At 51.5% G+C, this 27,251-nt stretch overlaps 14 protein-coding genes across 14 annotated transcripts; 7 read left to right on the top strand and 7 right to left on the bottom strand.

Moving 5' to 3' along the window:
- Nucleotides 1-2: 2 nt before the first annotated feature.
- Nucleotides 3-1,248, bottom strand: PtrM4_025070 (acetyltransferase; the record flags this gene model as incomplete). The annotated part of the gene is made up of 3 exons (XM_001932266.2): nt 3-441; nt 564-979; nt 1,043-1,248. Coding segments are annotated over 3 exons (1,061 nt in total), but the record flags the coding sequence as incomplete, so codon positions are not given.
- Nucleotides 1,249-1,872: 624 nt separating this feature from the next.
- Nucleotides 1,873-3,180, top strand: PtrM4_025060 (uncharacterized protein; the record flags this gene model as incomplete). Its single annotated transcript, XM_066103642.1, has 1 exon — nt 1,873-3,180. The coding sequence occupies one exon, from the start codon at nt 1,873-1,875 to the stop codon at nt 3,178-3,180; it is 1,308 nt and encodes a 435-aa protein (XP_065965844.1).
- Nucleotides 3,181-3,289: 109 nt separating this feature from the next.
- Nucleotides 3,290-4,936, top strand: PtrM4_025050 (Membrane-bound metallopeptidase; the record flags this gene model as incomplete). Its single annotated transcript, XM_066103641.1, has 1 exon — nt 3,290-4,936. One exon carries the CDS (start codon nt 3,290-3,292, stop codon nt 4,934-4,936), a length of 1,647 nt encoding a protein of 548 aa, XP_065965843.1.
- Nucleotides 4,937-5,178: 242 nt separating this feature from the next.
- On the top strand, nt 5,179-6,211 carry PtrM4_025040 (solute carrier family 25 protein; the record flags this gene model as incomplete). The annotated part of the gene is made up of 3 exons (XM_001932264.2): nt 5,179-5,365; nt 5,444-5,768; nt 5,827-6,211. The coding sequence occupies 3 exons, from the start codon at nt 5,179-5,181 to the stop codon at nt 6,209-6,211; spliced, it is 897 nt and encodes a 298-aa protein (XP_001932299.1).
- A 336-nt stretch (nt 6,212-6,547) lies between these two features.
- PtrM4_025030 (RNA-binding protein (RRM domain)) lies at nt 6,548-8,220 on the bottom strand (the record flags this gene model as incomplete). The annotated part of the gene is made up of 5 exons (XM_066103640.1): nt 6,548-6,681; nt 6,732-7,380; nt 7,444-7,487; nt 7,747-7,821; nt 7,872-8,220. 5 exons carry the CDS (start codon nt 8,218-8,220, stop codon nt 6,548-6,550), a joined length of 1,251 nt encoding a protein of 416 aa, XP_065965842.1.
- A 2,320-nt stretch (nt 8,221-10,540) lies between these two features.
- On the top strand, nt 10,541-12,246 carry PtrM4_025020 (CaiC, Acyl-CoA synthetase (AMP-forming)-AMP-acid ligase II; the record flags this gene model as incomplete). The annotated part of the gene is made up of 2 exons (XM_001932262.2): nt 10,541-11,566; nt 11,626-12,246. 2 exons carry the CDS (start codon nt 10,541-10,543, stop codon nt 12,244-12,246), a joined length of 1,647 nt encoding a protein of 548 aa, XP_001932297.2.
- An 899-nt stretch (nt 12,247-13,145) lies between these two features.
- On the bottom strand, nt 13,146-15,199 carry PtrM4_025010 (YTH1, Cleavage and polyadenylation specificity factor (CPSF) Zn-finger protein; the record flags this gene model as incomplete). Its single annotated transcript, XM_001932261.1, has 3 exons — nt 13,146-14,666; nt 14,716-14,837; nt 14,887-15,199. 3 exons carry the CDS (start codon nt 15,197-15,199, stop codon nt 13,146-13,148), a joined length of 1,956 nt encoding a protein of 651 aa, XP_001932296.1.
- Nucleotides 15,200-15,982: 783 nt separating this feature from the next.
- Nucleotides 15,983-16,651, bottom strand: PtrM4_025000 (uncharacterized protein; the record flags this gene model as incomplete). Its single annotated transcript, XM_001932260.1, has 1 exon — nt 15,983-16,651. The coding sequence occupies one exon, from the start codon at nt 16,649-16,651 to the stop codon at nt 15,983-15,985; it is 669 nt and encodes a 222-aa protein (XP_001932295.1).
- A 271-nt stretch (nt 16,652-16,922) lies between these two features.
- On the top strand, nt 16,923-17,753 carry PtrM4_024990 (uncharacterized protein; the record flags this gene model as incomplete). The annotated part of the gene is made up of 2 exons (XM_066103639.1): nt 16,923-17,219; nt 17,259-17,753. 2 exons carry the CDS (start codon nt 16,923-16,925, stop codon nt 17,751-17,753), a joined length of 792 nt encoding a protein of 263 aa, XP_065965841.1.
- Nucleotides 17,754-18,406: 653 nt separating this feature from the next.
- Nucleotides 18,407-18,934, bottom strand: PtrM4_024980 (uncharacterized protein; the record flags this gene model as incomplete). The annotated part of the gene is made up of 1 exon (XM_066103638.1): nt 18,407-18,934. One exon carries the CDS (start codon nt 18,932-18,934, stop codon nt 18,407-18,409), a length of 528 nt encoding a protein of 175 aa, XP_065965840.1.
- Nucleotides 18,935-19,962: 1,028 nt separating this feature from the next.
- On the bottom strand, nt 19,963-21,982 carry PtrM4_024970 (uncharacterized protein; the record flags this gene model as incomplete). The annotated part of the gene is made up of 2 exons (XM_001932257.2): nt 19,963-21,000; nt 21,047-21,982. 2 exons carry the CDS (start codon nt 21,980-21,982, stop codon nt 19,963-19,965), a joined length of 1,974 nt encoding a protein of 657 aa, XP_001932292.2.
- A 175-nt stretch (nt 21,983-22,157) lies between these two features.
- Nucleotides 22,158-24,014, top strand: PtrM4_024960 (uncharacterized protein; the record flags this gene model as incomplete). Its single annotated transcript, XM_066103637.1, has 1 exon — nt 22,158-24,014. The coding sequence occupies one exon, from the start codon at nt 22,158-22,160 to the stop codon at nt 24,012-24,014; it is 1,857 nt and encodes a 618-aa protein (XP_065965839.1).
- Nucleotides 24,015-24,791: 777 nt separating this feature from the next.
- PtrM4_024950 (uncharacterized protein) lies at nt 24,792-25,380 on the top strand (the record flags this gene model as incomplete). The annotated part of the gene is made up of 2 exons (XM_001932256.1): nt 24,792-25,265; nt 25,318-25,380. The coding sequence occupies 2 exons, from the start codon at nt 24,792-24,794 to the stop codon at nt 25,378-25,380; spliced, it is 537 nt and encodes a 178-aa protein (XP_001932291.1).
- A 281-nt stretch (nt 25,381-25,661) lies between these two features.
- On the bottom strand, nt 25,662-26,988 carry PtrM4_024940 (uncharacterized protein; the record flags this gene model as incomplete). Its single annotated transcript, XM_066103636.1, has 3 exons — nt 25,662-25,766; nt 25,822-26,199; nt 26,239-26,988. The coding sequence occupies 3 exons, from the start codon at nt 26,986-26,988 to the stop codon at nt 25,662-25,664; spliced, it is 1,233 nt and encodes a 410-aa protein (XP_065965838.1).
- Between the last annotated feature and the right edge of the window lie 263 nt (nt 26,989-27,251).

Below are 27,251 nucleotides of genomic sequence, written 5' to 3'. Positions count from 1 at the left end.
ACGGACGGCTCCATCGCGTTTGCAGCTCTGGTGTACGCTTGATGAAGTTATCAACCCAGTTCTTGCCTGTAGGCTTCCCACCACGCTCCCTTAGCAGTCTATCCGCCATATCTTGTACATGCGCCTTTGAGGGCGGTATTCCACGTGAACTCTCTTCAAGTACACGCTGCACAATTGCCTCCTCCTCTAGTTTTGTAAGGCGCTTTGAGTTCGGCTCGCAGTCGCGTCGAGAGCGTTGTCCGGCGCGTCGCCGGCGTACGGTCGTTCGGGGGACGTTGTAGATTGCTGCAGCACGTTTTACACTTGGAACCTGGTTCGATGTAATATCAGAGATCGCTAGGATTATATCTCCTTCAGTATAAGCTTGTTGTACGTTGCGTTGTTGAGACATAAGATAATATTGCTGCGCGTGCGCTGCGCTGGTGTTGGGGTGGCCACTCGCTTGTAGTGGTCACTCGCTTGTGAACCACGTTATAGGTTATTTGTGCAGAGCTGCAACCTCAGGTACAGCATATCGTCATTCGAACTGGCATGCGTTAGGCGACCAATTTCCCACTACGGACCCTTATCTTCGACCAGATCTTTCGTCATGTGCAGAATCCTAATACTCTCCCCGTTAGGACAGCTAACTACATCCTCTCTGCCGCTCCTGGCATATCCACACTTTTCGTAAAGCGCCACCCCACTCAGCGTAGCACCCATCTCCAGTCTCGTAAACCCTGCCGTCTCGCCCTTTTTACCCTCTTTGGCGCGCGCCTCGCAGTACCGCATCATCATGGTCCCCAGCCCGCGGCGCGCGAACGAGGGAGAAGTGAAGATGGCGCGGATGCTGGCACGGTCACAGGCCGGGTTGCGCTTCTCTGGCATACGCAGGGGCGAGGGCGCAGAGTCGCCGCCGTACAGCGTTTTTCTAAATGACCATCCACCGCATGCACATATTGTCTCAGGCTGTGCGACTGGGTGGAGGATGAAGTATGTTCTTTTGCGGAAGTTTTCAGTTCAGGTGTTGCTTTGGTGGGGGGTGGTAGACGCCTTAACTTACTGGTCATGGATTAACACGGAGTCGGGGCCGAAGAGATAGCCTATTGAGCCGTCGAGCTCGGCTTGTGTGTAGTACCCTTTTCCTAGTGCGCGCAACGAGTCTCCGATCATTTGTTGGAGGGAAGGTATGTCGGCTGGTGTTGCGATGCGGAACGTGTATTGTTGAGTTGCTTCTTGGGCTTTTGCGTCGGCTATTGGGTCGTGCATTGTGTGAGAAGGGGTGGAAATTGAATTGACAGTGAGGTTTCAAGGTGTATGTTGATCATGGATACTCTGTAGTTGCAATGGTGGAATCTTTGGAAACTTGGATGTTCTACGACTAGACCGATATCGCGGTGTTCTTTCCGGACCTACCTATCGGCTATCGTAACAACTCAGCTTACCCGTCGGAAACCACATCATCTACGGAGGTGCCTTTTAAAAGTTTTGTCCCACGCTAATCTCGGTGCTTCGGCTCAACTCTTCTTGGCATAAATCTGACCTCCAACAAGCTGAATAGCTATACGATTACTCTGTATCTGTTGGTTGGCTTTGCACTAAGTGCGTAAAGGGAAATAACGATAACTAGGAATGCATTCTGTTCGGTGGTTCTGATTGATTGTCTACGAACATAGCTGCTACGAAGGTATACCTAAGCTCTGCGCAAGGTGGGCCGAAGTCGGGCCGAAGTGTCAAGCAGCCGACGTCTCTACGGAGGTGCCTTTCAAAAGTTATTGCTAGCGCGGTAGATCTATCGGCCCGATATTTCTTGGCACAGTCAGAGTTTTTGAAGCTGAAGATAGCAGTATCTTCGCTTTCTTTGGTGTTTCTCAAAGGTTAGTTATACTAGTAATGGCTCCTCGTTCTCACACAGACTCATTCACACGTGCTATAATTGTTACTTTAAAGTCCCGCTTTGTGGGCAAATCAACGAGCCAGATCAGCGAGATCCTGGGTATTTCCCCACGCACTATCGACGCTATCTTCAGCCGAGCCTGCCTTCGAGGCTTTGAGCCAAATGGACCAACCCTAAAGGTTCTTCCTGAACACCTTGAAGATGCTCCTCGCTCAGGCCGCCCACGTAAACAAGAGGCTATCCATGAACCTACTGTTGACAAAGTACGCCGTGACCGTTATGGACGAGAGAAGAGCTGTGCTGACATAGCTGGTGATCTTAGTCTCTACGGTTACGACGTCTCTCCTACCACGGTGTGGAGAGTCCTCAAGGCAGCAGGATACAAGAAGACGAAGCCGACGAGGAAGCCTGGGTTGACGAAGAAGATGAGACAAGATAGACTTACCTGGTGTCTCGCTCGTCAGCACTGGACTCTTGAGGACTGGAAGAACGTTATCTGGTCAGATGAGACCTCTGTCGTACTGAACCACCGCCGTGGTGGGTATCGGGTGTGGAGAAAGGCAGATGAGGCTCTTACAAGATCTGTGATACGAGAGAGGTGGAAGGGATACTCTGAGTTTATGTTCTGGGGCTGCTTCACGTATAATTACAAAGGTCCCTTTCATGTATGGAGGCCAGAGACAGCCCAAGAGAAGAGAGAAGCAGCTCTTAAGATTGAAGAGATGAATAAGATCCTAGAGCCTATTATGAGAGAGGAGTGGGAGCTTACTATAGGCATGAAGAGGATAGGCTTAAGGAATAAGCCTGGTAGAGCTCCTCAATGGAGATGGACTAAGGAGAATGGGAAGCTCACTCGTGGTAATGATAAAGGTGGCATTGATTGGTGGCGGTATCAGACTGAGGTTCTTCTCCCGAAGCTTATCCCCTTTGCTAAGGAGTGTATGAGAGAGAGGCCAGGTACTCTTGTTCAAGAAGATAAGGCTCCCTCTCATGCTCACCAGGCCCAGAATATTATCTATCAACGAGAGAGTGTGGAGAAGCTCTTCTGGTGTGGTAACTCACCTGATCTCAACGCTATTGAGCCAGCCTGGCCATGGTTAAAGAGAAGAACTACCAAGAAAGGAGCTCCAAAGAGTAGAGGAGAGGCCACAAAAGCATGGGAGCAGGCCTGGAGTGATCTCCCACAGTCACAGATTCAGGCATGGATAGAGAGAATTCCTATCCATGTTCAAAAGATTATTGAACTTGAAGGTGGGAATGAGTACAAGGAAGGCAGAGGCCTGCCAAGAGTTCGTGGAGACTGATCTGTCTGTATTTCGGTAGTTTCTCGGTCAAATAGGAGACCCCCCTGTCAGCAATAACTTTTGAAAGGCACCTCTGTACCGATACTCACGATCCGACAGTATCGTTACTATGTCTCCTAATACTGATTCTTACACCCGTGTCTTAATTGTGACGTTAAAGTCACCTCCTGTACGCAAGTCTACGTCACAGATCTCAGAGCTGACTGGTGTTCATCCTCGTACGGTCATCTCAAAGTGGACCAGCGCCATGGATCGTACGCGCCACCTGGCTGATTCTGAGTCAAAGTATAGACTCTACTTCGAGCTGCTGCATCGAAAGATCACCGAATACCACCTTGAGGCTCGAGATATATACAATATGGATGAGAAGGGCTTCTTGATTGGCTTGATAGGCAGAAGCAAGAGAATATTCAGCAGGCGTCAATGGGAGAAGAAGGAGGTTCGAGCATCTCTCCAGGATGGATCACGCGAGTTTCTGACAGTCCTGGCCTGCTGCTGCGCCGATGGGAGCTCGCTGCCCCCAAGCCTCATCTACGCATCTGCGAAAGGAGCTATACGATCAAGTTGGGTAGAGGATATCAAGGCAGGAGAACATGATATCTTTGTCTCATCATCTCCAACAGGCTGGTCAAACAATAACATTGGTCTAGCTTGGCTTGAGCAGGTGTTTGATCGCTGTACAAAGCAGCGATCAGGGAGATGGAGATTACTCATCCTTGATGGCCATGGATCTCATGTCACGATGGAGTTTATCAAGTACTGCGATCGCCATAGCATTCTCCTCATGATCCTTCCTCCCCATTCGACTCACACGCTCCAGCCGCTCGATGTAGTGCTATTTAAGCCACTCTCTCAAGCCTACTTCAACGAGCTCACCAATCATCTCCATAAGGCTCAAGGCCTCGTCCCAATCAAGAAAGGAGACTTCTTCCCACTCTTCTGGAGCGCATGGATATCCTCCTTCACAGAGAACCTTATATTGAAGGCCTTCGAAGCTACTGGGATCTGGCCGATAGATGCCAACGTTATCCTTCGTAGATTTGCCAGCACGCCAGAAGCTGAGAGAAGCTCATCGTCAGGGCTCTCTGATCATGATTGGAGAAAGATAGATCGATTAGTTCGAGCTGCTGTCACTGATAGCCATCAGTATGAGGCAAGAAAGCTGCGTTCAAGCGTCCACCATCTCTCTGTTCAGAATGAGCTTTTAAAGCATGAGAATGAGGGCTTAAAGGAGGCTCTTCAACACAAAAAGAAGCACAGGAAGAAGGGCAAAGCTCTTGACCTTCAACAGCGCCAGGAGTATCACGGTGGCTCTGTCTTCTGGTCTCCTCGCAAGTTGCGTGAGGCTCGAGCTAGAAAAGCAGTACGGGAGCGAGATGAGACGGAGGAGAAACTCCAAAAAGCATGGGCCAAGAAGCAGCGTAAGGAGGCTCAACTGCAGCGTCAAGTTGAGCTCGAGGAGAAGCGTGTAGAGAGGCAGAGGCTCAAAGAGATGAGGGAGGTTGAGCGAGCTGAGAAAGCAGCTGAACGCGCGCGCAAAGTTGAAGCTCAACACCAGAAAAAATATATCCAACAAGCTCAACAACGCAAGCGTAAAGCCTCACAAGTACTCTCACCAAGTAACAAGCGTCAAAAACGCGCTGGCGCTGCTCACGCTGGTGTTCAAGCTGGAGATGAGCTATCTGCTACTCCAGCCAAAGTCACATCACGTGGCCGCAACGTCAACTCCCACAAAAATATAGATAGTACAAGTTGATCGCAAGCATCTGATTACTGCTATACTACGTTTTTATTAATATTGAGCTATTATGTGGCGTTGTACAGCCTCATTTTTGAGATCGCTAAGATAGTGTTCGGCGTGCACGAGATGAATCCGTGCACGAGGTGCACGGACACGTTAATTCAAACCTCGGCTGTCCATCCCTCGACTACCCTTACAATCCCAAACCAACAATGTAGCCCCTCGACCCCCATCCCACCTAGCCTCTCCAAATCATCATGTCCGCCGATTTCTGGGCAGGCTATGTATCCGGCGCCGCTGGAATAATAATTGGCAACCCACTTGACCTCATAAAAACGCGACTCCAAGCCGGCAAGGCCGCCCAAACCCTCGAAGCTACATCCCCCCTCCCTTCCCCAACATCCTTCAAAGGGAACTTTGAAAATGCCGGATCCCTAGTGCGAGGTAAGAATCGACCAAAGCGATGAAGAGGGAAAAAAAGGGAAACTACAAGAAGCTAACGAGCAAACCGGTTCAGTATAGGCGCAACAGCACCGATACTCACCTACGGCGCGCTCAATGCCCTCCTCTTCGTAACATATAACCGCACACTCTCCCTACTCCACGAGAACCCCTCGTCGCCGACCAACTTTTCAAAGGTCTTTCTCGCTGGCGCAACGGGCGGTCTTGCGTCCTTTGTCGTCAGCGCGCCTACTGAGCTTGTAAAGTGTCGGGCGCAGGTCTCTACCCATGCGGCAACAACGTCTTGGACTATAGCGAGAGATGTGTGGAGATCGGAGGGAATCAGGGGGTTATACTATGGTGGTGGTATAACTAGTGTGAGGGATGCGGTGGGCTATGGATTCTAGTGAGTCTGCGAAGATGGGAGTTGGAGAATGAAGAATCGGACCGCTGACGAGGGATAGTTTCTGGTCCTATGAGCTGTCCAAACAGGCCTGGAGTTCGCCAAATGACTCGGATAGAGAAACGGCTATGAAAGTGCTGTTGTGTGGTGGTCTGGCCGGGGTGATTACCTGGGCCTCTATCTTTCCGTTGGATGTCATCAAGACGAGGGTGCAGACTCAAATTCTACACGCACCGGCAGCACAGAGTGAACAGGGCCTGCTATTGCCAACAGAGACGCAATGGAAGCGATTGAGTTCAGTCGAAATCGCAAGTTTAGCATACCGGACAGAGGGTATGGGCGTATTCTTTAGAGGTCTTGGGATATGTAGTGTACGAGCTTTCGTTGTCAATGCCGTACAATGGGCCGTATATGAATGGACGATGAAGCTACTGCAGCAGCCATAAAGCTTCTCACGTCCTTCAATATTCAAAATGCACGAACATAATCACGATATCAGAAGGACCGGTTGTGAACCCATGAGATCTCCATGCGATCTGAAGCTACCTCTTGACAGCTAGCCATTTTCCCTAGACAATGAAATTTTGTTCCGCAGTATCCCCGTTGATCAGAAAGCTTGAGCAAATTATTCTCAACCCTCTTCTCCGAGGAGAGACTCGAAACATGAGATCAAAGAACCTCGTAACATGACGGCGCTCATAAGCGGAACACACATATAGTTCGCATGAACGAACTAGCAAATATTTGCCACGTCAAGGAAACTCCGTATACCCGAGACCGGATTACATGATTTGATCCTGAGTCAAGCCACCTGTGTGCTCAGTACCCTCCATGGCGTCGCCGTTACCCAGATTAGTGTACTTGACATAGGCCAGGCCCAGGGGTCTGCCACCGTACTGATAACCGGTGAACTTGGCTGGGAGTTTGTTAGCATATGCATAGTATTTGGGGTGGCAGAAATCTTACCAATAGAGGTTTCTGCGTCTGCAGCCTTCTCAAATTCGACAACACCAGTTCCACGAGAGCGGCCGTTGGGCTCATACTGAATCTCAGCGCGCTCGACCTTGCCGATAGTAGTGAAGAGCTCGACGAGATCCTCGTTGCTAGTCGACCAGGGAAGGTTACGGACGTAGATGGTGTTACTAGGCTCTCCACCTGCGGTAGCATAGTCTGTGAACGGGTTCGGTGCAGCAGGAGCAGCATTGGGGTCGAAGGCAGGGCCGCCAGGAGCACCACCACCGTATCCAGCACCACCGCCATAGCCTCCACGACCGCCGAAGCCGCCACCGAAGCCACCACGGGCACCAAAACCACCACGTCCAAAGCCTCCACCAAAGCCTCCACGACCGCCAGCAAATCCGCCACGGCCGCCGAAACCACCCTGAGCACCGGCGAAACGGTCCTCACGAACCTCTAGGTTTCGGCCCTGCCAGTCATAGCCGTTGAACTGGGTAATGGCATTGCGTGCGTCCTCGGGTGTCTCGAATGCAACGATGCCGGAGCCCTTAGGACGGCCGTCAGGCGCGGTGTGGACGTCAGCGCGAAGCACTTGACCGTTGTTGGCAGCCTGACGAAAGAGGTCTTTCAAGTCTTGCCAGCCTACGTTATAGGGAAGCTATATAAACATGTTAGTAAACGTGACCAAATACTAGAAAAGGTTAGAAAACGGGGTACAAACGTTGGCAACATAGACCTGTCGTCCAGCACCGGCGCCACCAGCAGCTGGGTGACCGCCAAAACCACCTCCATAGCCGCCGCGTGGGCCCATTCCACCGCCAAAGTCTCCGCGACCGCCGCCGCCGGGGGCGCTGAATCGAGGCTCGGCCTCTCGGTCTTCGCGAACGTATACGAGGCGGCCCATTAGGTTCTGGTTGCTGAGCGATGCAACGGCGTTCTGCGCCTGCTCCCGGGTCGCATATTCCACGATACCACAGCCCTACACCCAAGCACGGGCCAGTCAACCTCCATCCTTCTCACGAACAAGACAAGCCATCTTTTGTTACCTTTGACATTCCGTTGGGAAGCAGCAAGACATCTGCAAAGAGGACTTCACCAGCTGTTTTCCACGTTAGCCCAACTCTTGACGCGGCGCAATGGATGCCGTACCTTGACGCATGAAATCCTTCAGGTGGTGCCACTTGACATCGTATGATAAGTTTCCCACATAGACGCGACGGTCTTGTTGCGAAGAATCCCTAATACTTTGCATCATCTCGCCCTTGTTCTCGACAGGTCGCGATGAGCCTCCTCGACCGGCACCGTAAGACTGATAACCACCTGCCGCAGCTTGGGCGCCACTGTTTGGAGAGCGCGAGCGACGTTCTGTGCGACGGTAATCCTCACGGCTGCGCGAGCGGCTGCGGGGCGAGTAAGAGCGTCTGGAGCGTCGCGGTGAGCGAGATCGACGACGAGGTGAGCGGTCGCGCTGGTCATAGTTGTCAGTTTCGTACGACATGATTGCAAATGTAACAGAGGCAATCGGCCGAGACGATGAGGCTGATTGAGGTAGTCGTATGGAGATGCGAGCTGTTGGGGCTCGCGCGTTGATGAGGTTTGAGAGAGGATGCGCGAGTGGACGAGTAAGTAGCAGCTCGGAGCTGGGAACAACACGCCGCCGCACGGCAGTTGCCGCCCTCACGTGACCTGGTCGCACCCACGACCCTGTGAAGGTTCGAGTGTGAAGGGAATTATTGCCCAAGGTTTTCAAGCGTAGGCAGCATCAAAGACGGAAATCGATGATCCCGCCCTATGCCCGTATACCGATCTAGGCGCCAGGATCCAGCCTCACTACTCGCTCCCCACAGCCCACTACTCACTTGACGGCGGCTCCGATGCGTATGACAGAAGAAGAAGGGACGGCAGTACTTACTCGGTCACTTGGACGATATGTATCCCCTGTAGAGTCTGGTGGGCAAGTGTCAGCGAGCAAGGAGAGTCGGGTGCAAGATGTGAGGTGAAAAAAAGCAGGACCGTGATGGCGCGCGGAAGACGGATGGCGACTTGGGGGAGGGGGAGTCGGGGGGCACTTACCCATCCTGTGGATTAGAAGTAGCTACCGGTGACACTTGCTTAAGGCCGGCTTCCCTGCCAGCTGAGACGGCCTGTAGGACCCAGTTGTGGTGCAGATTATCACGCTGCAGAGAAATTACCCTTCTTCCGCACACACCTAGACGATGACGCCGTATGGGTCCTCGAAAGTCCAAGCCTCCCCACGGCACAGCACTCGGCAGCCAATGGCGATGCAGAAGCGGACACGGCGAGCTGGAGGGACGACCCAGCTGTCCGGGTGGTCAACGGAGGTCGAGGTTGCAAGACCGATTGGGAGTGCGTACGGTAAGCCCCTGGGTCGACTTGGTGCTGTCGTGAGATACAATAACGGCTCTAGAAGCGGTGATAGCCTGGCACACTCCGCGGTAATTTCGTAGCCAAGTGCGGTCAGGGAGAGTAGCGGCAACCGGCAAAAAACCTCTCTTTCCAAGTGAGCACCCGGATGGGGTGAGCAGGATGATAATAGATGGTGGGTCTTCTCGCACGCAGTCGCAGTTCGCGCCTTCCATGTTCCCACCCTTCCGGTAGGCCGTGCGCCCGTGCGGGAACGGTTCCCTTAGCCGCGCCACCCCCCAAGCAATTGCGCTGCCCTGTGAGGTGCTTTACTGTATCATGCACTTTGATATCCGCTTGCATATGAATGCAAATTTCTCCGTACCCAGAGCCGCTTCGGAACGGATAGGTGAATTGACCCACGGCCCGATCACGCAGCCTCGACATCGACGTGCAAATGGCGTGTGGGGCCCCAGTCTTGGGTACTGTACTGCTCCATCGTCAGATCGCCATCATCGATCCGAAACTGTGCCCAGCCGAAGCCGTATAACCACTACGCAGGCCACGACACCCGTCTTGTATGACCGGTTCACCCGGAACATTGCTCTGGCTCGACTGTGTAGCGTGAGCCGATCAAGATCAACCCGTGCTCTTCGCTTTTCGCGGTCGTAGACACGTTTCTCCAACGCGTGTCCACCTTTCGCATCTCCCGATCGGTTGACACACACTGGCTGAATGCACGTGGGGGTAAGCATCATCAGCAGACTTCTTATCACCCCTTCAGCTTTGTTCGATATCACAGGCATGATATTCAAGCGAACAAGAAAAGAGACTGTCATTCATCAGGACTTCGTAAGCACTAAAGGATTCCGATGGCCTGATCACGTGAAATATTCACTCGCGCCTTGCGTGTTTGAAAACACGATATGAGAGGAGAAATTCTAGTAATTGAGTAGAAACAATTTTTACTAATTACTTTTCAGTCAGTTTCCATCATGAGCTTGCGAGCACGCCTACATGTAGTTGCTGCTGGAAGCCGAGGTATGTGACGCATCAGAGGCGACTAATCCAAAGCTTGGCTACCTGCCTCTTTGGGACAACGACCACAGTTTATCCCAACTAAGCATCTACGATGATATCATACTTCGACAGTTACTCTTTTCTCTTTCACGGAACGCCTATATTCCGTCTACAATAAAATCAAAAGTCAAATCCGAGCAAGCAGTCTTTCGCCGAGGCTTCTCCGTGCATCGGGCCTACTACCATACGCCGAGGTACCCCGCAATAAGCTGACTAGCTCCCGCTACACTACGTACGCCTCCTTCCAACTATCGACCATCTCCTTTCGCTACCACGTGCAGTACTATATAGCTGCCCAATCATATTGAACCATCTCCGAACTTTTTTGCACCTTTTCATTTGCCTGCCCGTCACATATAGCATACAAGTACAAGATGCCTACCAAGTCGCCTTATCCTGACGTGGAGATTCCCGATGTGGACCTCTGGGGTCTGACGTTCGATCGCAAGGATCGCGAATTTTCCGATGACAAAGTCATATACCGTGCGGTCAAATCAGACCGCAATTACACCTTCTCGGACGTAAAGAAGGCCGCAACACAGTTTGGCATTGGGTTACGGGATCTCTGGGATTGGCAGAAAAATGATATACTGGCATTGTATACACCAAACGACATCGACGTCCCACCAGTCATCTTCGGAACTTTCTACGCAGGTGGCATTGTTACACCTGCCAACCCCGGATACTCCAAGGATGAATTGGTTTACCAACTTAAGAACTCAGGGGCCAAAGCACTTGTTACCACTATGGCGTTTCTCGACACCGCGGTCCAGGCAGCGAAGGAAGTCGGTATTCCGGATGAACGTCTGATCCTGCTAGGTCCTGAGAAGCACAGTGCAAACAGGTACAAGCACTGGACTGCCATTGTGAAATCGTTTGGAACGCCAAACTATCGCAGAAGAAAGGCCGACCCTCAAGACCTCGCATTCCTAGCATACAGCTCTGGAACTACCGGACTGCCAAAAGGTGTCATGCTCAGCCACCGCAACATGGTATCTGACCTCCTTCTTGCAAAAGGAGCGATCGGGAAATGGTACTCGTCAGAAGACAAATTCATAGGCGTGCTTCCGTTCTTTCACATCTACGGGCTCATGGCGCTAGTGCTACAAACGATACACCGGGGTATTGAGCTCGTTGTTATGCCAGGCTTCGACATGAAGACGTTTTTGGAAACAATTCAGAACCAGAAGATCACCTTTGTATACGTCGCGCCCCCCATCATCGTGCGCTTGTCCCGCGACGCAATGGTGGAAAAGTACGATCTCTCGTCCATAAAGATGATGACAAGCGGTGCCGCTCCTCTCACAAAAGAGCTCGTCGAATCCGTGCACAAGAGACTGAACATCAAGATTACCCAAGCATACGGTCTCAGCGAAACAAGCCCCATGACACATGGCCAGGTACGCAACCACCACATCTACCCCTTCTCTACAATTCACTAACCCACCTCACCCTCCAGCCCTGGGACGAATGGTACTCCTCCGTCGGCAGCGTCGGCAAGCTCCTCCCCAACATGCACGCCAAATACATTGCCGCAGACGGCACAGAGCTAGGTCCCGGCCAAGTCGGCGAGCTCTGGATGTCCGGCCCCAACATCTTCAAGGGCTACTGGAAGAACGAAGCGGCGACAAAAGACGCAATTACCCCCGACGGCTACTTCAAAACCGGCGACATTGGCTTCCAAGACGAAAAACACAACTTTTACATCACCGATCGCGTCAAGGAACTCATCAAATACAAGGGCTTCCAGGTTCCGCCTGCAGAGCTCGAGGGCAAACTCATGGAGAGCGACTTGATCGACGATGTAGCCGTCATTGGCGTCAATGATGAACAGCAGCATACAGAGATTCCTAGGGCGTATATTGTCGCATCCAAGCGTGCAGGAGCGGGCGAGAAAGAAGCGCGGGCGATAGTCGAATGGATGAATAAGAAAGTGGCGAATCACAAGAGGCTGAGAGGCGGCGTTGTGTTTGTGGATGAGGTGCCCAAGAGTGCGAGTGGCAAGATTTTGAGAAGGTTGTTGAAGGAGAGGAGTAAGACGGATGTGCCAATGGGTGTTTCGGCAAAGGCGAAGTTGTAAGATTACAAGGCCAGTTTTAGAGGTTCCTTGGGTCCGAAAGTGTGAGGTGTAGATAGTAGTAGTAGATCTCGTTGTCTTGATAGAATCTAGAAGCGCGACACTTGATAAAGGAAAGATACGCTACATCTATAATCTTCTGTACGGACCCTACACCCAGGTGTTATAAAATACTGGACATAGCAGTGTCAAAAAGCCACTGTAGTCGTCAGACTCATCTATTGGGTGCTTACCCACACTGTCCAGTATTTTATGTCACCCAAAACATTGGTTCAAGTTCGCATTGATCATTCACACCACAAACAGCAAACACCACTAATACTCACATCTACGCTTGGCTCTTGTAATCACTCAAGATGTTTTGTAAGTATCAAGTATATATGTACAGTAAACTAAACTACTAATCTTCATTTCATATCCATCGTAAATGCTCATGATAAGGAAAATGTTTCGATCCACGTAGATCTGGAGAAGGCCCTATCGCGAAAACATGTCGCTGACTTGATGTATGTGTGCAGTTGAACTCCGTTGTCCGTAGATTGTTAAAAAAAAAGAAGGAACGCACAACTCCTTTGAAAATGGTGCAGGGATAGATGGAAAAGAAAAAGGGCGAGCAGCACATCGCGTACGATGTGCCTAGTCGTGCCCGCTTGAATATCCGAAGCCGAAGCCTAAAGACTTTTTTGTATATGCCGAGCATCAAATGTTGCTTGAAAAATTATGAAAATTATGGGTCCACGTAAAAGAGTGAATGGCCCGTATGCAAGTCGCCAGAAACGCTAAAGATTTCCACCCGATTTTGAACATGTGAGAAAGCCACGTTTTCGACTTACGGCTTTACCGCGGGTAAGAGACATTGGTATCGCAGAGAGCCGCAAATAGATAGGCTTAGTTGTGTAGACTTAAGCGTTGTTGCTCCAAGGTCCTGATTCTTTTCCGAGACCTGAGGTACCATTGGCGCGATGGCTGCCAACAGGTGCGAGGTTGGGGCTGCCCTTACCGCCCCCACTACCCCAAGACAAGCCACTCAAGCGCTTGTTGCTTGTGCTTGAAGTAGTAGATGCGCCGTCTCTGCTCTTGTTGAGGTCTTCTTCTTCTTCCATACTGAACAAGCCCTGCTCTTCTTCAATCCTCTCACGATTAATGCTGCTGCTGCTAACAGCACGATCCATTCCAAGACGTCCGCTCGAACTGCCGATACTAGAGGCAGAGGTGACGCGGTTGATGCCTGGATGAACGGGGTTGCTGGTAATGCTGGGCGGCTCATTGGATAGACGGGTACGCTGCAATTGCTGACTGATCATGCTCATTGACGCTTGGCGGGGAGGGGAAGCGAGGTAGGAACTTGTATCACCAGTTTGGGGACGGTTCATAGCGCGCAGTGAGGGACTGGCTCCAGGGTGGAGGGTCGAATTACGAAGTGGTGAGCCAACATGCCCGAAAGCCGACTGCCCGGGCAAAGAACCAGATTCAAATCCGGAGTCGTACGTGGGTCCTCGTGGCTTAGCCCACATGGACTGGAAACGTGATGGCGAAGCGGTAGCTCCGGACGGTGATCCATATTTGAGGTCTGATGCCGTCGGAGAGACACCAAGCCTGGATTGCGAAGCACGGTGTGAAAGCGAGCTCTCATGTTCGCCTTGGTCGCGCGAGAAGCGGCGCATCTTTTCCTGGGGTGTAAGTAAATCGCTGAGCGAGTTCGGCAGAAGATCCTCTTCGAATTTGCCAATCATGTCTGTCTCGTCCCATTCCTCGTCCTTGTATGTTGGTCGTGCACCTACACTCGATGACATGAGACCGCGGGAGCGGTTCGCAGCAAGTTCAGAGTGCAGCATCCTCCTTCCATTGGGTTGCTCTACAGATTCCGGGGGGGATGAGCCCAGGGCTCCAATTCCTCTCCGCAGACCATCACCAAATGCGGAGTCGTGGAGGTTCCGCAGTGCGGGAGAATCGGCTTGGTATGAGGATGGCGGGGAGTTTGCGAGGAACTTGGCTGGCACAGACGAGGCCATGGGACCATAGCGCGCCATGGTGGAGATACCTTGGCTGTCAAAAGAAGCCGGAAGCTGGACATCCATGACACTGAGACCCTTGTGTGTCGGCGATATAGGCAGGCGGCCGTTTTCATTAGGCGGTGAGCCGTAGTTGGAAGCGGGATGGGATGAAAAGGTGGTGTCGATGGTTGGGATCATATCATACTGGTTCTTTTGGTTCACGTACTCGTCCTGCATGGCGTAAGGATAGCCTGGCTGCATGCCGCCCATATGTGCCTGCATGGTGAGTAGCGAGCTATTCATGGGAATTTCTTGGTGATGGGGAACGTTCATTCGGCTGAAGTGGCCACCAGCATTCCCGCGGTTTACGACGTGACCATTGGGAAGAATATGAGCCAGAGCGCATTTCTGGCCAAATTTGCAATTTCCCTGAGCATGTGATGAGTGAGATTTCTCATGGTGCTAGCGTGCATCTCACCTTTGTGAAGTACTTGCAAGGCGCGCGCTCCGTCAGCGGTTCATCTGAGTGGAGGAATGGACAGGCCTTTCCAGCCTGGCAGGCGCCTTGTCGGTAGAACTTGCAAGGTACATGAGACGTATCTGGTCAAGTCAGCATACGGCGGTGCAGTATTTGCACACCTGGGCCTACTCTTGTTGTTTGGCGGACTGCGCGGGCCGGCGAAACCCATGTCGCGCAAGTTTGCTCTATGTTCGTTGACGCGTCCACCTGGCACTGCCATGGGCCCATGGCCGTTTGCGCCTGCCATTGCGCCGCTGGAGAGTTGATGACGGAGATCGCGTGAGGTGCGGCGTGAGAGTTGGGGCGAATTTGTGGGAAAAGGCGCGGTTGGCGGGTTTAGCTGGTGGGAGAAAGGTCCGTGTTGGAGATGTGGTGGTGGGGGCTCTTGGTGGGGTTTCTCTACGACGTCTGAGGGAAATTTCGAGGGCGCAAAGGCAGCCATGGCTCTGCACAAGTAGGCGCGGGCCTCTCGACCTTAGTCAGCGGCCTTCCCTCGGCCGCAGTGAGAGAATTCTCTCTGAAACTGGAGAAGCCGAAAGAGACTGCTATCACCCGTGAGTATGGCAAGCTTGCAGGTGAAGACGCTAGGCCGAGTGCGGTAAAGACTAGAGTCGGCCAGGCAGAGAAAGTCCGGGTCGCTTATGGCGGGCTACAGGACAAGGACATGGAATTCAACGAAAACTGAGTGGTTGCAAGGCGAATAAGACGTGCAGCTGGGACTGGGAAACGAGAAGAGGGAAATCAAAATGCAAGAAATGGCGCCGAATAAGAGGCTGCCTATATTCCAGTGCTGCTGCTGCCTCAGCGGTTCCCGCGTGATGAATGGTCTTGGCCGCGTGACGCCATAAACCGGACCCTGGATCAAGCTCGCAGCACCCAAGTCGCCATACACGCACGCTACGCGTCCTGCCTTCCTATCTCCCCCGCCCTCTTGGCCTCCTCGGGTCACATGCCACCTTGACGGGTGAAACACCAGCCGGTCCACCACTGCCGTCACTACTATGTTGCCCAATCAACTCCTCACTCCTCGTTGTCATTCTCGGGCCTAGCCGTCACCGCTCATTAGTCGAGTCACCGGGGACTACCATCATGGTCATCTGCAGGTACTCTCGATAACCAGTATTTCCATTCTAGACATGTTGTGCTGTTACTATGAAATACTATACTAAATCCCATATCACCCACTCTTGCCAATCACAAACTTCCATGTCCATTCCTCGACACTCTAGCTATGTCCAATGCGCAGTATGCCCGCCGAGCATGTGTTGTTGTACCACTCCATCTGCAGATTGTCCATCATGTGCACCTGCGGTATATTCAGGTTGTATGTGTACGCCTTGAACTGGATGCCCGAGAGTGCCTGGAACTGGTCGCTGAAGATGATCTGCGTCAGCCGACAGTTGATGTAGCCCCAACATGCTGGAAGTGTTGCATTCTGTTCTGCAACAAGGACCTCCCTCTGAAGTGTCGAGTCATAGCGATAGCCTGAAATCCGTAGCGTGCAAGGTGTGAGACCATTCAAAGCACATCCGAAATATGCAGAGTACGCGTTGAACCAGTACGCGTTCACTGGAGCCCGTGGTCCAGCACCGAGCTCGCCTGGCAGCAGCGTGCCTGCAAATGGAGTGTTGGGAAGGAGAGTTCCGGTCAAAGGCAAGAACATGGCGATGTTGGGCTGCGAAATAGAAGCATATGGCTCCCACATATCGGGTATGTATGTGTATCCGTTGGCGTAGAAGAGGTGATGATAGGGGTTGTGCATGCCATTGGCGACAAGTAGGACTTGATCGTCATCGCCGACAACTGTGTCGTCAAAAGTGAGTGTGAAATTGCCGGACTCACCGCAGGATGAAGGCCCAGGTGCACTTGGAAGTGCCACTCTTGATGTCGCCATTCCTGTATTCTGTGTCTGTGTCGGCCTTAAGAGCGTGGGAATGATTTGGCGCTTCGCTAATTCTGTCTCTGTATGGATGCCTCCGTTGGAAATTGGACTCGCCGCCTTCTTTGGAAATCCCGATCTTGGGGAAACAAGTTGAACTGACGTCAAAGTTGACAGTGGCGTTTGTCGTTCAGTCCGTGTCGTCAGTGATAAAGTCGCAAGATCGGATGGCAATGGCCCAGTCACAGTGGGGTAGGTACCTGTCCAATACGATACTGTCGTCAAGATGGTGGGCGACGGGAAAACGAAGCTGATTGCAGTATCTCCGTACGAGATTACCTTTGTCATGACACGAACCAGAGCCAAGGACGTCCCGTTTGAGCCCGAAGGGGTTGTTGATGGGAATGACGGTGAAACAGACAAGGGTGATGTCAATGTCGAATCCAGGGTGCTTGAAGATAGAATCATAAAGTTGGGCAAAGAACTAGTCGCTACCATGTCTGATGAAGAAGAAACGTTCGCGCTGGGTATGAGAGTGGCGAATGTGGCCGAGGAACTAGGAATGGTGGCGCTGCTCGAAGGCGTAATCAAAGAACTTGACGACGTAATTGAGGAACTGTAGATACTTGAGTTCCGGCTTGGAGAACTCAAACTAGTCGACAGATTTCCCGCAAAGGACGACCCTGAACTCGGCAAAGGCGTCAGCAGAGGCAGGGTAGCCGTCAAGCTAGGAGATATGGATATTGAGGTGGAAGGCTCCATGAGCGATGTAGATGGACTGCTCAGCAAGCCACTCATCGAACTAGAAGCCTCTTCGGAAGTCGTTGGCAAGACGTCTGATGTTGGCGGCGGAATGCTCAGACTATCAGACAAGGATGTCAGAGTGGGCGTTTCCAGGTCTGCTGTAGATGTATCTATCGCACTTGATATGGGTATTCCGGCTAGATCTGAAGATGAGATTGGCGAGATAGGACTCTCAGATGGTGTCAGACCCGGTGATTGCTCTGTTGATATGCCCGACACGCTCAGACTACCAGGCTCTGTAGAAGGCCTCTCCAACGAGATTGTAAACTCATCGGTTCGCGTGGGCGTGAGAGAAGTAACAGTCGTTGACTGATTTGAGAAAAAAGAGCTCCAAGACAATAGAGGTGTTGTACTTGGCTCTTCAATCTCGTCTGAACTAGTGTCGATTGTCGGAATTGAGGTGGTGGGTAGGATAGGATTGGACGTCAACTCGACAGGAGAGGATAACGGATCATTCACGGTGATTGAGGTACTAGTAAGTGCCGTAGATGAGTCGTCGGGTACAGTTGACGTGAACGTTAAAGGGACGCTTGACGTGCCTAACACATCAGTTTCGGTGGGTAGTCCGGGAGACAAGGCAGAAGATACTGTGGGAAGCGCTTCGTTGACCGAACTTGTCGAATCGTAAGGTGGGATACTTGTAATTGCGGTCGGCAAATCCAAAGACGATTCTGAAGCAAAACTGCGCGTGATACTGGGTAGAACTTCGGAAGAGATATCAGAAATCGTGGGTGAGGAGATCGAAGCAGAACTGATCGGGCCACTCGGAAGTTCGGGAACCACGGATGCACTTGAATCAAAGCTCAAAAAGACCGAGGTTGATACAGTGGACGTCAACAATGTAGACACTGAGCCAGAAAACACACTGCTGATTACGCCGGTGGACGGAGGATACGGTGGGTAGGGTCTCTGCGGCTAATTGAAAAGTCAACGTAAGCTCGAGACCAACAGTGGTGGCGTGACAGGCTACAGCAAACTTACAGATGATGGACTCAACGAAGGAAGGGGGACAGTAGTATCAGGTCTGCTCATGCTGAGTGAAACCATGGTAGAGCCGGAGATTAGCGGCACTGTCAATGATGACGAAAGTCCCGGTATAGACAAGTCAGGTGAGGTGTAGATTTCCGTCGAGGATACAGAAGATTCGCCTGGAAATGATGATCCTGTTGCCGATAACGAAGAGACAATAGGGGTTATCTCTGGTGTTCGCGTGATGAGAGTACTGAAACGACTGGGTGGGGCGATGCTGTTTAGCCAACGTGTTGTACTGTTGACGACAGAGAAGTAGTAAGTACCTCGAGCTGGGTTCGTAGGAGAAGCAGCGACAAGTGAGACGGTGATGATGGGTCCAGGGACAGTAACGTAGACGACACTGCAGTTGCCATCAAAGGCCTGGGCGACAACACCGGGCAAGGCCTTGAGCACGAATTCGAGTGCAATATAGCCTGCGAAGATAGTTGCGATGAAGAAGATGACTGTGACGACAAGATCCATGGAAGTACGCGAGTTGTTCCAGCTGTGCCGTACTAGCTGAACAGTTGTACGGCATGGCCACGAGCTCAGCCAGCAGTTCCAGCAGTTCCGTGCTAGCTGAACAATTGGAAGGCATGGCCACGAGCTCAGGACCCTGGAAAACGAAGTAGCAGTGCCTTCCCAAGCACTGGAAATGAAGGAAATCCACTTGTTTCTCGTGGGTGGTATTTGTAATGTAGATGGCCTTCCGTCTTCCCTGAGGCATGGATGCATCGGAAAGTTGACCGTGATAAAATCCGTTGTAGGGAGCCATGCAGCAAGCGAATTGCCAGATGTAGGGAACCAATAGTCAAGCGAAATGCCAGACGCAGAAGGAGCTGATGTGGATGGCGTATTGCTTGTCTTTGGAGGGGCCGACCGTACGAACGTCTTGCGAGACTTGGCCTCGATTAACGTCGATCTAGAAGGGTCGTCAGCATCAGAACCGTTGTTTGTAGAAGTGTTGTGGGGTTTTGACCTGTCCCTGTTTCGCATCCTGTTGGCCATCCCGATGAAGAGAAGATGTTGGTATACTATTATATAGCGTCGAATATATGGGTGGTAGGCTGTTGTGCAAAGATCGTAGTTTGCGATGTGTCCAAAAGTGGTGTTGTTGTTGTTGTTGTGATGAGAGAAGAACAGCTGCAAAGATGGGACTTTTATTTCTCCAAGTGATAAGAGTGCACTTGCCATGGCTGAAGTGGTAAACAAAGTGAGCATAGACAATCGATCAGAAGGGTGGGAGCAACGTGACATGTTTGCACAAAACGGGAAAGAAAGGTATGCTTCGTCGTCCATGCATTCTCTCTCGGGAAGTCGCAGTCATGGCCGCAGCAAGTACGGACCCGTGGCTTGCACTTGAGAATGGCAAGCTTTTGGAAGCACAGTAAGAGACCGAATATTGAAAAACTTCACAAGTTGAACAGAAAAGGGTAGAGGGCAGCTCTGTATATCAAAGCCTGAGCCTGGTGTAGATAATATTGTTTAGTCGCTTCCCGTCAGTTCCAGTTCTATGCCCGTATCTCCCACATCCTGATATGACCGGCTTCGTTGGCGACAGCTAATTGCGCTAGACTGCCCTCTCTTTCTTCCTCTTCGCTTGGTCTCCCCCACGCCACCGCTGTAATTCTTCCAAGGGACGTTTTTTGAGTTGGCCAATTCTTGAAGACGGTGGCCGAAGGTAAATGAACGAGCCTCATTGCGTTATTCTTCCACCGACTCGCCATCGCCAGGACCTGGCCATCTGCTGTGAAAGCAAGATGTGAAATCGGTGTCGTCAGATTTTGTAGGTCCCTTAGTGGTTTTGGTGCTTTCGGAATGCCGCCGTTTGAGTCTGCCTGGGAGCCATCGATGGAAGGATTGTTTTCGCACCATGCCCTGCGATCATAGACGTTGACCACACCGCTTGAGCTCCCGATAGCCACCCATCGATCGCCACCTATCCAGTTCTCACGCCCACTCCTGCCACCAAGCGCGATGACGGTAGTGCCAACGGCGCCATCATCAGTCCATCTTCCCACGATACCGTCTTCGATACTCCACTCGGTGACTTCTCCGTTCTTGCCCACAATGCTCATACCTTTCCCGTCACCCCACCACGCAAAGTCTGCCACACCGCCTCTCGACTCGATCCGGACCTGTGACGTCCACTGCAGCGTTTTGGCATCCAATATGTTGATCACTCCGCCACCTTTTCTAGAAGACCCACGAAGGGCCATGTAACTACCGTTTGGTGATAGTGAGAAATACTCCATTGTCCGTTGTTCGTGTTGATGACCATATACACGCGCAACCTTCTCTACTCTGCCCGTTGTGATATTCCAGACATGGAAGTAGCGGCGTCGAGCGCCGAGGAAAATGCGCGAGTCAGATGCAGAGGGATGGAAAGCGGTTGTGATGAGAGGAGTGCGCTTGATATGCAGTGAAGTAAGAAGAGGGTTTGGGTTCGGCGGGTTAGGGTTGACATGATGAAGATACAGCGTGGAGCTGGGGCCGGAGGAGAGGAGTAGCGGGTAGGTTGGATGAAAGGATAGAGAGGTAATAGCCGACTAAAGTTTGTTAGCTAAGCAATGATTGATGTCTCGTATTACTTACTGGCCCAGCTTTCGCGACGTCCTTGAGTCGCTGGATGTTGATGGAGCCTGCCTGGAGCTTCCTCCGCTTCGCTGTGCCTCTGGAGGTACGGGACAGGATATCCGCATCCTTGAGAAGTCTGGCAAGCGGTTGAGTAGACAAGTCCTCATCTACATCCATATCGCTCGCGGACTCATCATCGCTTTCATCCTCATTCATTGTTCGTCGTCGCTTCTTGTTTGTCATGCCTGTCGCATGTACCGCCCAGTCCGGCGTCGGGTATAGCCTCTCGTACTGCTTTCGCAGTCTTCGCGCGTATTCCTTGCCGTTAACCATGTCGTCATCTGTCGTTTCGCGTAGTTTTTTCAATTGAGGCACCGAAGCCAAGCTGACCACGAGCCTCTCGTCATCGCTGTCTTCCCAAGCGGGTTTGCTGTCTTCATCATCTGATTCAGTCGCCTTGACGGCAGCCACAGAGCCTGCGGGCGCAGCAACTGGACCTGAATCGAAGAAGAATATGTCTTGATCCGCCACATTATCGAGTTCTTCAGCTCCGGAGTCTTCTGATACATCGCCATATGCGCCGGACGTAGGATCGAGCGAGAACTTCTCTAAGCCTTCTCTAAACCCGTCCGAGTCGCCAAAAATCATGCGCTCAAGCTCTTCTTCTTCGGCGTCTTTGGGCAAAACAGGCTTTTCTTTTGGCTTCTGTTCCAGCTGAATGTCCATGCTGTCTGAATCGCTCTCTTGCTGAGCCTCGCCATTCACGTGCTCCTCATCATCTGTACCGAAACCTTCGAAATCATCCTGTGCTTCCTCGACCTGCTGCAGTGCGCCTGCCTCTGCATCGCTGTTTCCGGCCTCGAGATCCGCCTGATGCTTTTCCGCGCCGTTCGTTTTGACCGTGTATCGCTGATGGCCACCAGACTTATGTGGAACTGTTGTGACGGGCGCCATTGTGGTAAGTCGTGAATCTGAAGAGGTGCAGGCGGGTCGTCGCAAAACTAATGTCAAGAAAATTGTTGCAGGGATTAACGTGTCCGTGCGCGTGATGCGCGGATTCGCGTGATGCGCGGGGAACACCAAAACACGTCAAACCCCTTCACCTTCAACACACGTTAACTCCACCAATATGGACCCAATTCAAGCTGCGATTGAAGATATTGAAAATCTAGAGCCAGGAGAACAGTTCTCGTATACTAAAATTGCTGCTAAGCATGGTGTTGTGAGATCTACGTTGACCCGAAGGCACCAGGGCCAGACAAGCTCAGAAAGAGACAAGAACTTCAACCAGCAGAAACTCAACCCACAACAAGAGCTAGAGCTTGTGAGATATATCGAAAAGCTCACAAAGCGAGGCATTCCTCCTACACGAGAGATGATCAGGAATTTCTCATCAGAAGTAGCCCATCAGCAGCTCAGCGAGAGCTGGGTTACTCGCTTCATCAACCGACACGAGATCCATCTCATCTCAAAGTGGACCAGCGCCATGGATCGTACGCGCCACCTGGCTGATTCTGAGTCAAAGTATAGACTCTACTTCGAGCTGCTGCATCGAAAGATCACCGAATATCACCTAGAGGCTCGAGATATATACAATATGGATGAGAAGGGCTTCTTAATTGGCTTGATAGGCAGAAGTAAGAGGATATTCAGCAGGCGTCAATGGGAGAAGAAGGAGGTTCGAGCATCTCTCCAGGATGGATCACGCGAGTTTCTGACAGTCCTGGCCTGCTGCTGCGCTGATGGGAGCTCGCTGCCTCCAGCCCTTATCTACGCAGCTAAAAATGGAGCTATACGATCGAGTTGGGTAGAAGATATCAAGGCAGGAGAACATGAGGTCTTTGTCTCATCATCTCCAACAGGCTGGTCAAATGATAACGTAGGCCTAGCTTGGCTGGAGCAGGTGTTTGATCGCTCTACAAAGCAACGATCAGGTAGATGGAGATTGCTCATCCTTGATGGCCATGGATCTCACCTCACGATGGAGTTTATTAAGTACTGCGATCGCCATAGGATCCTCCTCATGATCCTTCCTCCCCATTCGACCCATACGCTCCAGCCGCTAGATGTAGTGCTGTTCAAGCCACTCTCTCAAGCCTACTCTAACGAGCTCACTAACCATCTCCATAAGGCTCAAGGCCTTATTCCAATCAAGAAAGGGGACTTCTTCCCGCTCTTCTGGAGCGCCTGGATATCCTCCTTCACAGAGAGCCTCATATTGAAGGCCTTCGAAGCCACTGGGATCTGGCCGATGGATGCCAACGTTATCCTTCGTAGATTTGCTAGCACGCCAGAAGCTGAGAGAAGCTCATCGTCAGGGCTCTCTGATCATGACTGGAGAAAGCTCGATCGGCTAGTACGAGCTGCTGTTAATGATAGCCATCAGTATGAGGCAAGAAAGCTGCGCTCAAGCGTTCACCATCTCTCTGTGCAGTATGAGCTTTTAAAGCATGAGAACGAGGGCTTAAAGGAGGCTCTTCAACATAAAAAGAAGCACAGGAAGAAGGGCAAAGCTCTTGACCTTCAACAGCGCCAGGAGTATCACGGTGGCTCTGTCTTCTGGTCTCCTCGCAAGCTGCGTGAGGCTCGAGCTAGAGAAGCAGTACGGGAGCGAGATGAGACGGAGGAGAAACTCCAAAAAGCACGGTCCAAGAAGCAGCGCGAGGAGGCTCGACTGCAGCGTCAAGATGAGCTCGAGGAGAGGCGTGTGGAGAGGCAGAGACTCAAGGAGATGAGGGAGCTTGAGCGAGCTGAGAAAGCAGCTGAACGCGCGCGCCAGAAGGAGGAGAGAGACGCTGCTAAAGCTATACAACTACCCCAAAAGGGAAAGAGGAGAGCTTCAGCAGCTACCTCATCGAACAACAAGCGTCAAAAACGCGTTGAGGCTGCTCGCGCTGGTGCTCAAGTTCAAGAAGAGCCTCCAGCTCCTCCATCAAAGCTCACATCACGTGGCCGCAACGTCAACCTCCCATCAAAATATAGATAGTACAAGTTGATCGCAAGCATCTAATTACTCCCCCTCTATAAATTCGTATAATAACAGCTTATATACGTGGCTTAATAGCTTCATTTTTGAAGTAGTGGATATGGTGTTCCCCGCGCATCACGCGAATCCGCGCATCACGCGCACGGACACGTTAGGTACCCGGCCGCGGCAACGGGCCTAGCGAGGCCGCCATCATCACCTCCTCTATCACCTCCTAGCAACTATCCCCTGCTTCAGCCCGGGCCGGTAAAATCTGTCCCAATTTGTCTCCATTTTGTTGTTTAGAAATAGCATAGTTTCCTCCCGCCCGGTGTCCAGTCAAGATTCGTCCAGAGTGTAATTAGTCCTGCAGCAAAGCCACCTCGTTTGCTGCAGGGCCCCCAGCTTGTACTTAAATGTACTGCTATGTCGCGCTCTAGCCGCGACAAATTGGTGCCCTACGAGGAGCGCCCTTTTACTGGGGAGCGTATGTGAGAAGGGCACGTGATCCTATGCTGGAGATCACACCCTCTCTACAAGGGTATCTTCTCCACGCTGCCATTGACCTCAACTCCGATTCCGATTCCGATTCCGATGCGGCAAGGCTGGCTATGACTGTTCCCCAAACGATTGTGGATACATAAGTGCACCCAGCGTCTTTTGGATAAATTTGCAGCATAGTCAGTCACACAGCATTGATGGTGTACTGACAATCAGCAAACGCGTTTGCTTGCTTCCTTTTCCGCATCTACTCCTGCACGCAGTATTAAGCACTTCTTTCGTCGTATTACCAGGAAGATGCCTGACCCGAATCTCCAGATCTCGCTCCTCAAGCCTGAGGAAGCGGAGCAATATATGTGTTTACGGCACGAAGTCTTTCGCCCGACAGTCAACAAGATTCTTTACGCTCGCGGCGAGCCTTCTCAAAAGACGCTCGATGCTGTGACTGAAGACATCCGTGAGGGTATCGTCAACAGAGGAATCCTCTACCTCAAGTGCATCGATACCTCAACTGGCGAGATGATTGCTGGTGCCCGTTGGCGTTATGTCAAGCCCACAGAAGAGGGCGCCAAAGAACGGACTTGGGAGGAAGTTGATGCTGGGTTAACCGTCCCTGAGCCATATGCCGAGAGCGATCCTGAAATGTTCAAGGCTTTATTCGCATTGTTCAACGCAAACAAGCGGGAGATACTTGGGAGACAGCCATACTACGTTCTTGATACGCTGGTCACACTCGAGAGACATATGAGGCGGGGAGCAGGTAGCATGCTCGTGCGTTGGGGTTGCGAGAAAGCGGACGAAGCACACGTGAAATCTTTTCTAGAAGCCAGTCCCATGGGAGCACCGATGTATGCGCGTCACGGCTTTGAACCAGTCAAAAAAGTAGATTTGGACTTGACCAAGTGGGGAGGCAGAGAAAAAATGAGTTTCATTGTGAGTCATTCAATCAAAATAACGCTCGACATGCTAGCTAATGTGAGTACAGCTTATGGTGAGACCTGCAAAATAAGAACTCTAACAGAGAGCAAACACGGATATCGATTTGAAGTAGAGCAACCAAAATACACGAGCCTACGCTTTTTAACCTATCATGTATCACAGTCCGTATGGAAGTATTCGCCAATGCCATGGATTGCATGTTGTGATAGATGTTGTCGCAGCCTGAGTTCAATTCGCCGCATTGTTGACACTCGAGGGAATACACAACCCAACCAGCTCATTCATGCCATCCTCGTGACCGTCATGGAAGATACGCAACGTTACATGACCATTCTTCAGGTGCGTCCGCCTCCAACACTTGCATCTCACCCCTCCAGACCGCAGTTACCTGGACACCAACTTCATTGGCGTCATGCACGAAGCCGATAGGAAGTGCCGGTTGAAGATCATCTCGAAATATCAACGTGACCTTTTCCAGACTCGGCAGAGCATATTCGTCTTGAGCTGCTTGCGAAAAGCCCGCTTGTAGCCAATCACATACTTCTACATCCACTTGTGTGATACAGAGTTCCTGCAGTGACCGGGGTAGAAAGGTGACAGCTTGTCTCTTGTCCTCGTTCTCGTCATAGTCTTCTGCGTATGGATTGGCGATAATCGCAATCTTTGGAAGAAGAAGAGACCGCAGTCGACTGAAAGGTTTGAGATTCCACATAGGTCTGACGCCCATGCCAGCAGAGGCATACCAGTTGGCTGGCAAGGAAAGCTTCTGTAACTTGTCTTTCACCGGCTAAAGTGCACTGCGCACCTCATTCAGGAAGTATTGATCGATTAGTCTCATTCCAAATGTCTCATTGACATCCTGGGGATCACGATCCATTCTAGGCTCTGGAATCATTGCGCCCCATCGATCAAAACGAGGAGCACATTCCGGATCTGTACCTTTGCAGGGTTCTATGGCAATTGTCGCGATGTTCGGTACCATGAATTTCAAGAACGACCGCGGACCAGCCAATGTTCGTGTCGCAGTACCGAAGTGCATATCCCGTAGTAGTGGAACGTTCAACTCAACGATCAGGGTGCGCACGTTTGGTAGAACCGAACTGGTTGCCAACCAATCATCCCTGGCTGCAAAGAACATTATGTCTAAAGTCAGCTCAGTTAACGACGCCGATGGCAGCATAGTAAGCGGTATGCGGGAAGTGACGTAGATTGACTTGATCGAGTCGGTGATGCTGAGAGCCATATCAAATGCAGCATAGTTGGGTTTTTCATTCGGTGATCGATGTCGGCCACGCGGGTCCAGGTCCTCAAACTCCGCATATGGAGACATAAGCTCCAGTGATTCAAGTCGCGGTATCAGACAGAGAAGAAAGGCGCTTAGATCGACTTCTTGATAGCGCTCTAGCTCTCTACCCCAGAATGTCCGACCAAGCAAAGGCAAATTAGATCGGTAGACTTGGTCAGATGCTATCTTGAACACATCATAATAAGGATTCTCCGGGTGCAGGTTGGGCTCATTTGCTGTCCAGACCAACCTTCTATCCGGGATCCACATTCTCAGGGACTTTATGCGAGCTGCGAGATCCGGCCGGTGAATGAGAGTACGAGTCAGCCGCGCCGTGGAAGATGTAGGATATTGGAAGAAACCGATAACCTTGTGTAGTGATGGAGTCGGAAGAGATATGTCGCGGTATAGCACGCGTTCGACGATCGAACTGAAGCGTCGGCAAACGAGAGCAAGGTTTAACAATGCAGAAAACTCCCGAAGATACTTAATATGAGGCCAGCTCTGCAACATGTAGCGACCATTTCGCGTGC

Source organism: Pyrenophora tritici-repentis, chromosome 1 (assembly GCF_003171515.1).
Source record: "Pyrenophora tritici-repentis strain M4 chromosome 1, whole genome shotgun sequence".
Classification (NCBI taxonomy): Eukaryota; Fungi; Ascomycota; class Dothideomycetes; order Pleosporales; family Pleosporaceae; genus Pyrenophora; species Pyrenophora tritici-repentis.
Note: the sequence above shows the minus strand (reverse complement) of the source record. Positions and strands in the feature narration are given on the sequence as shown.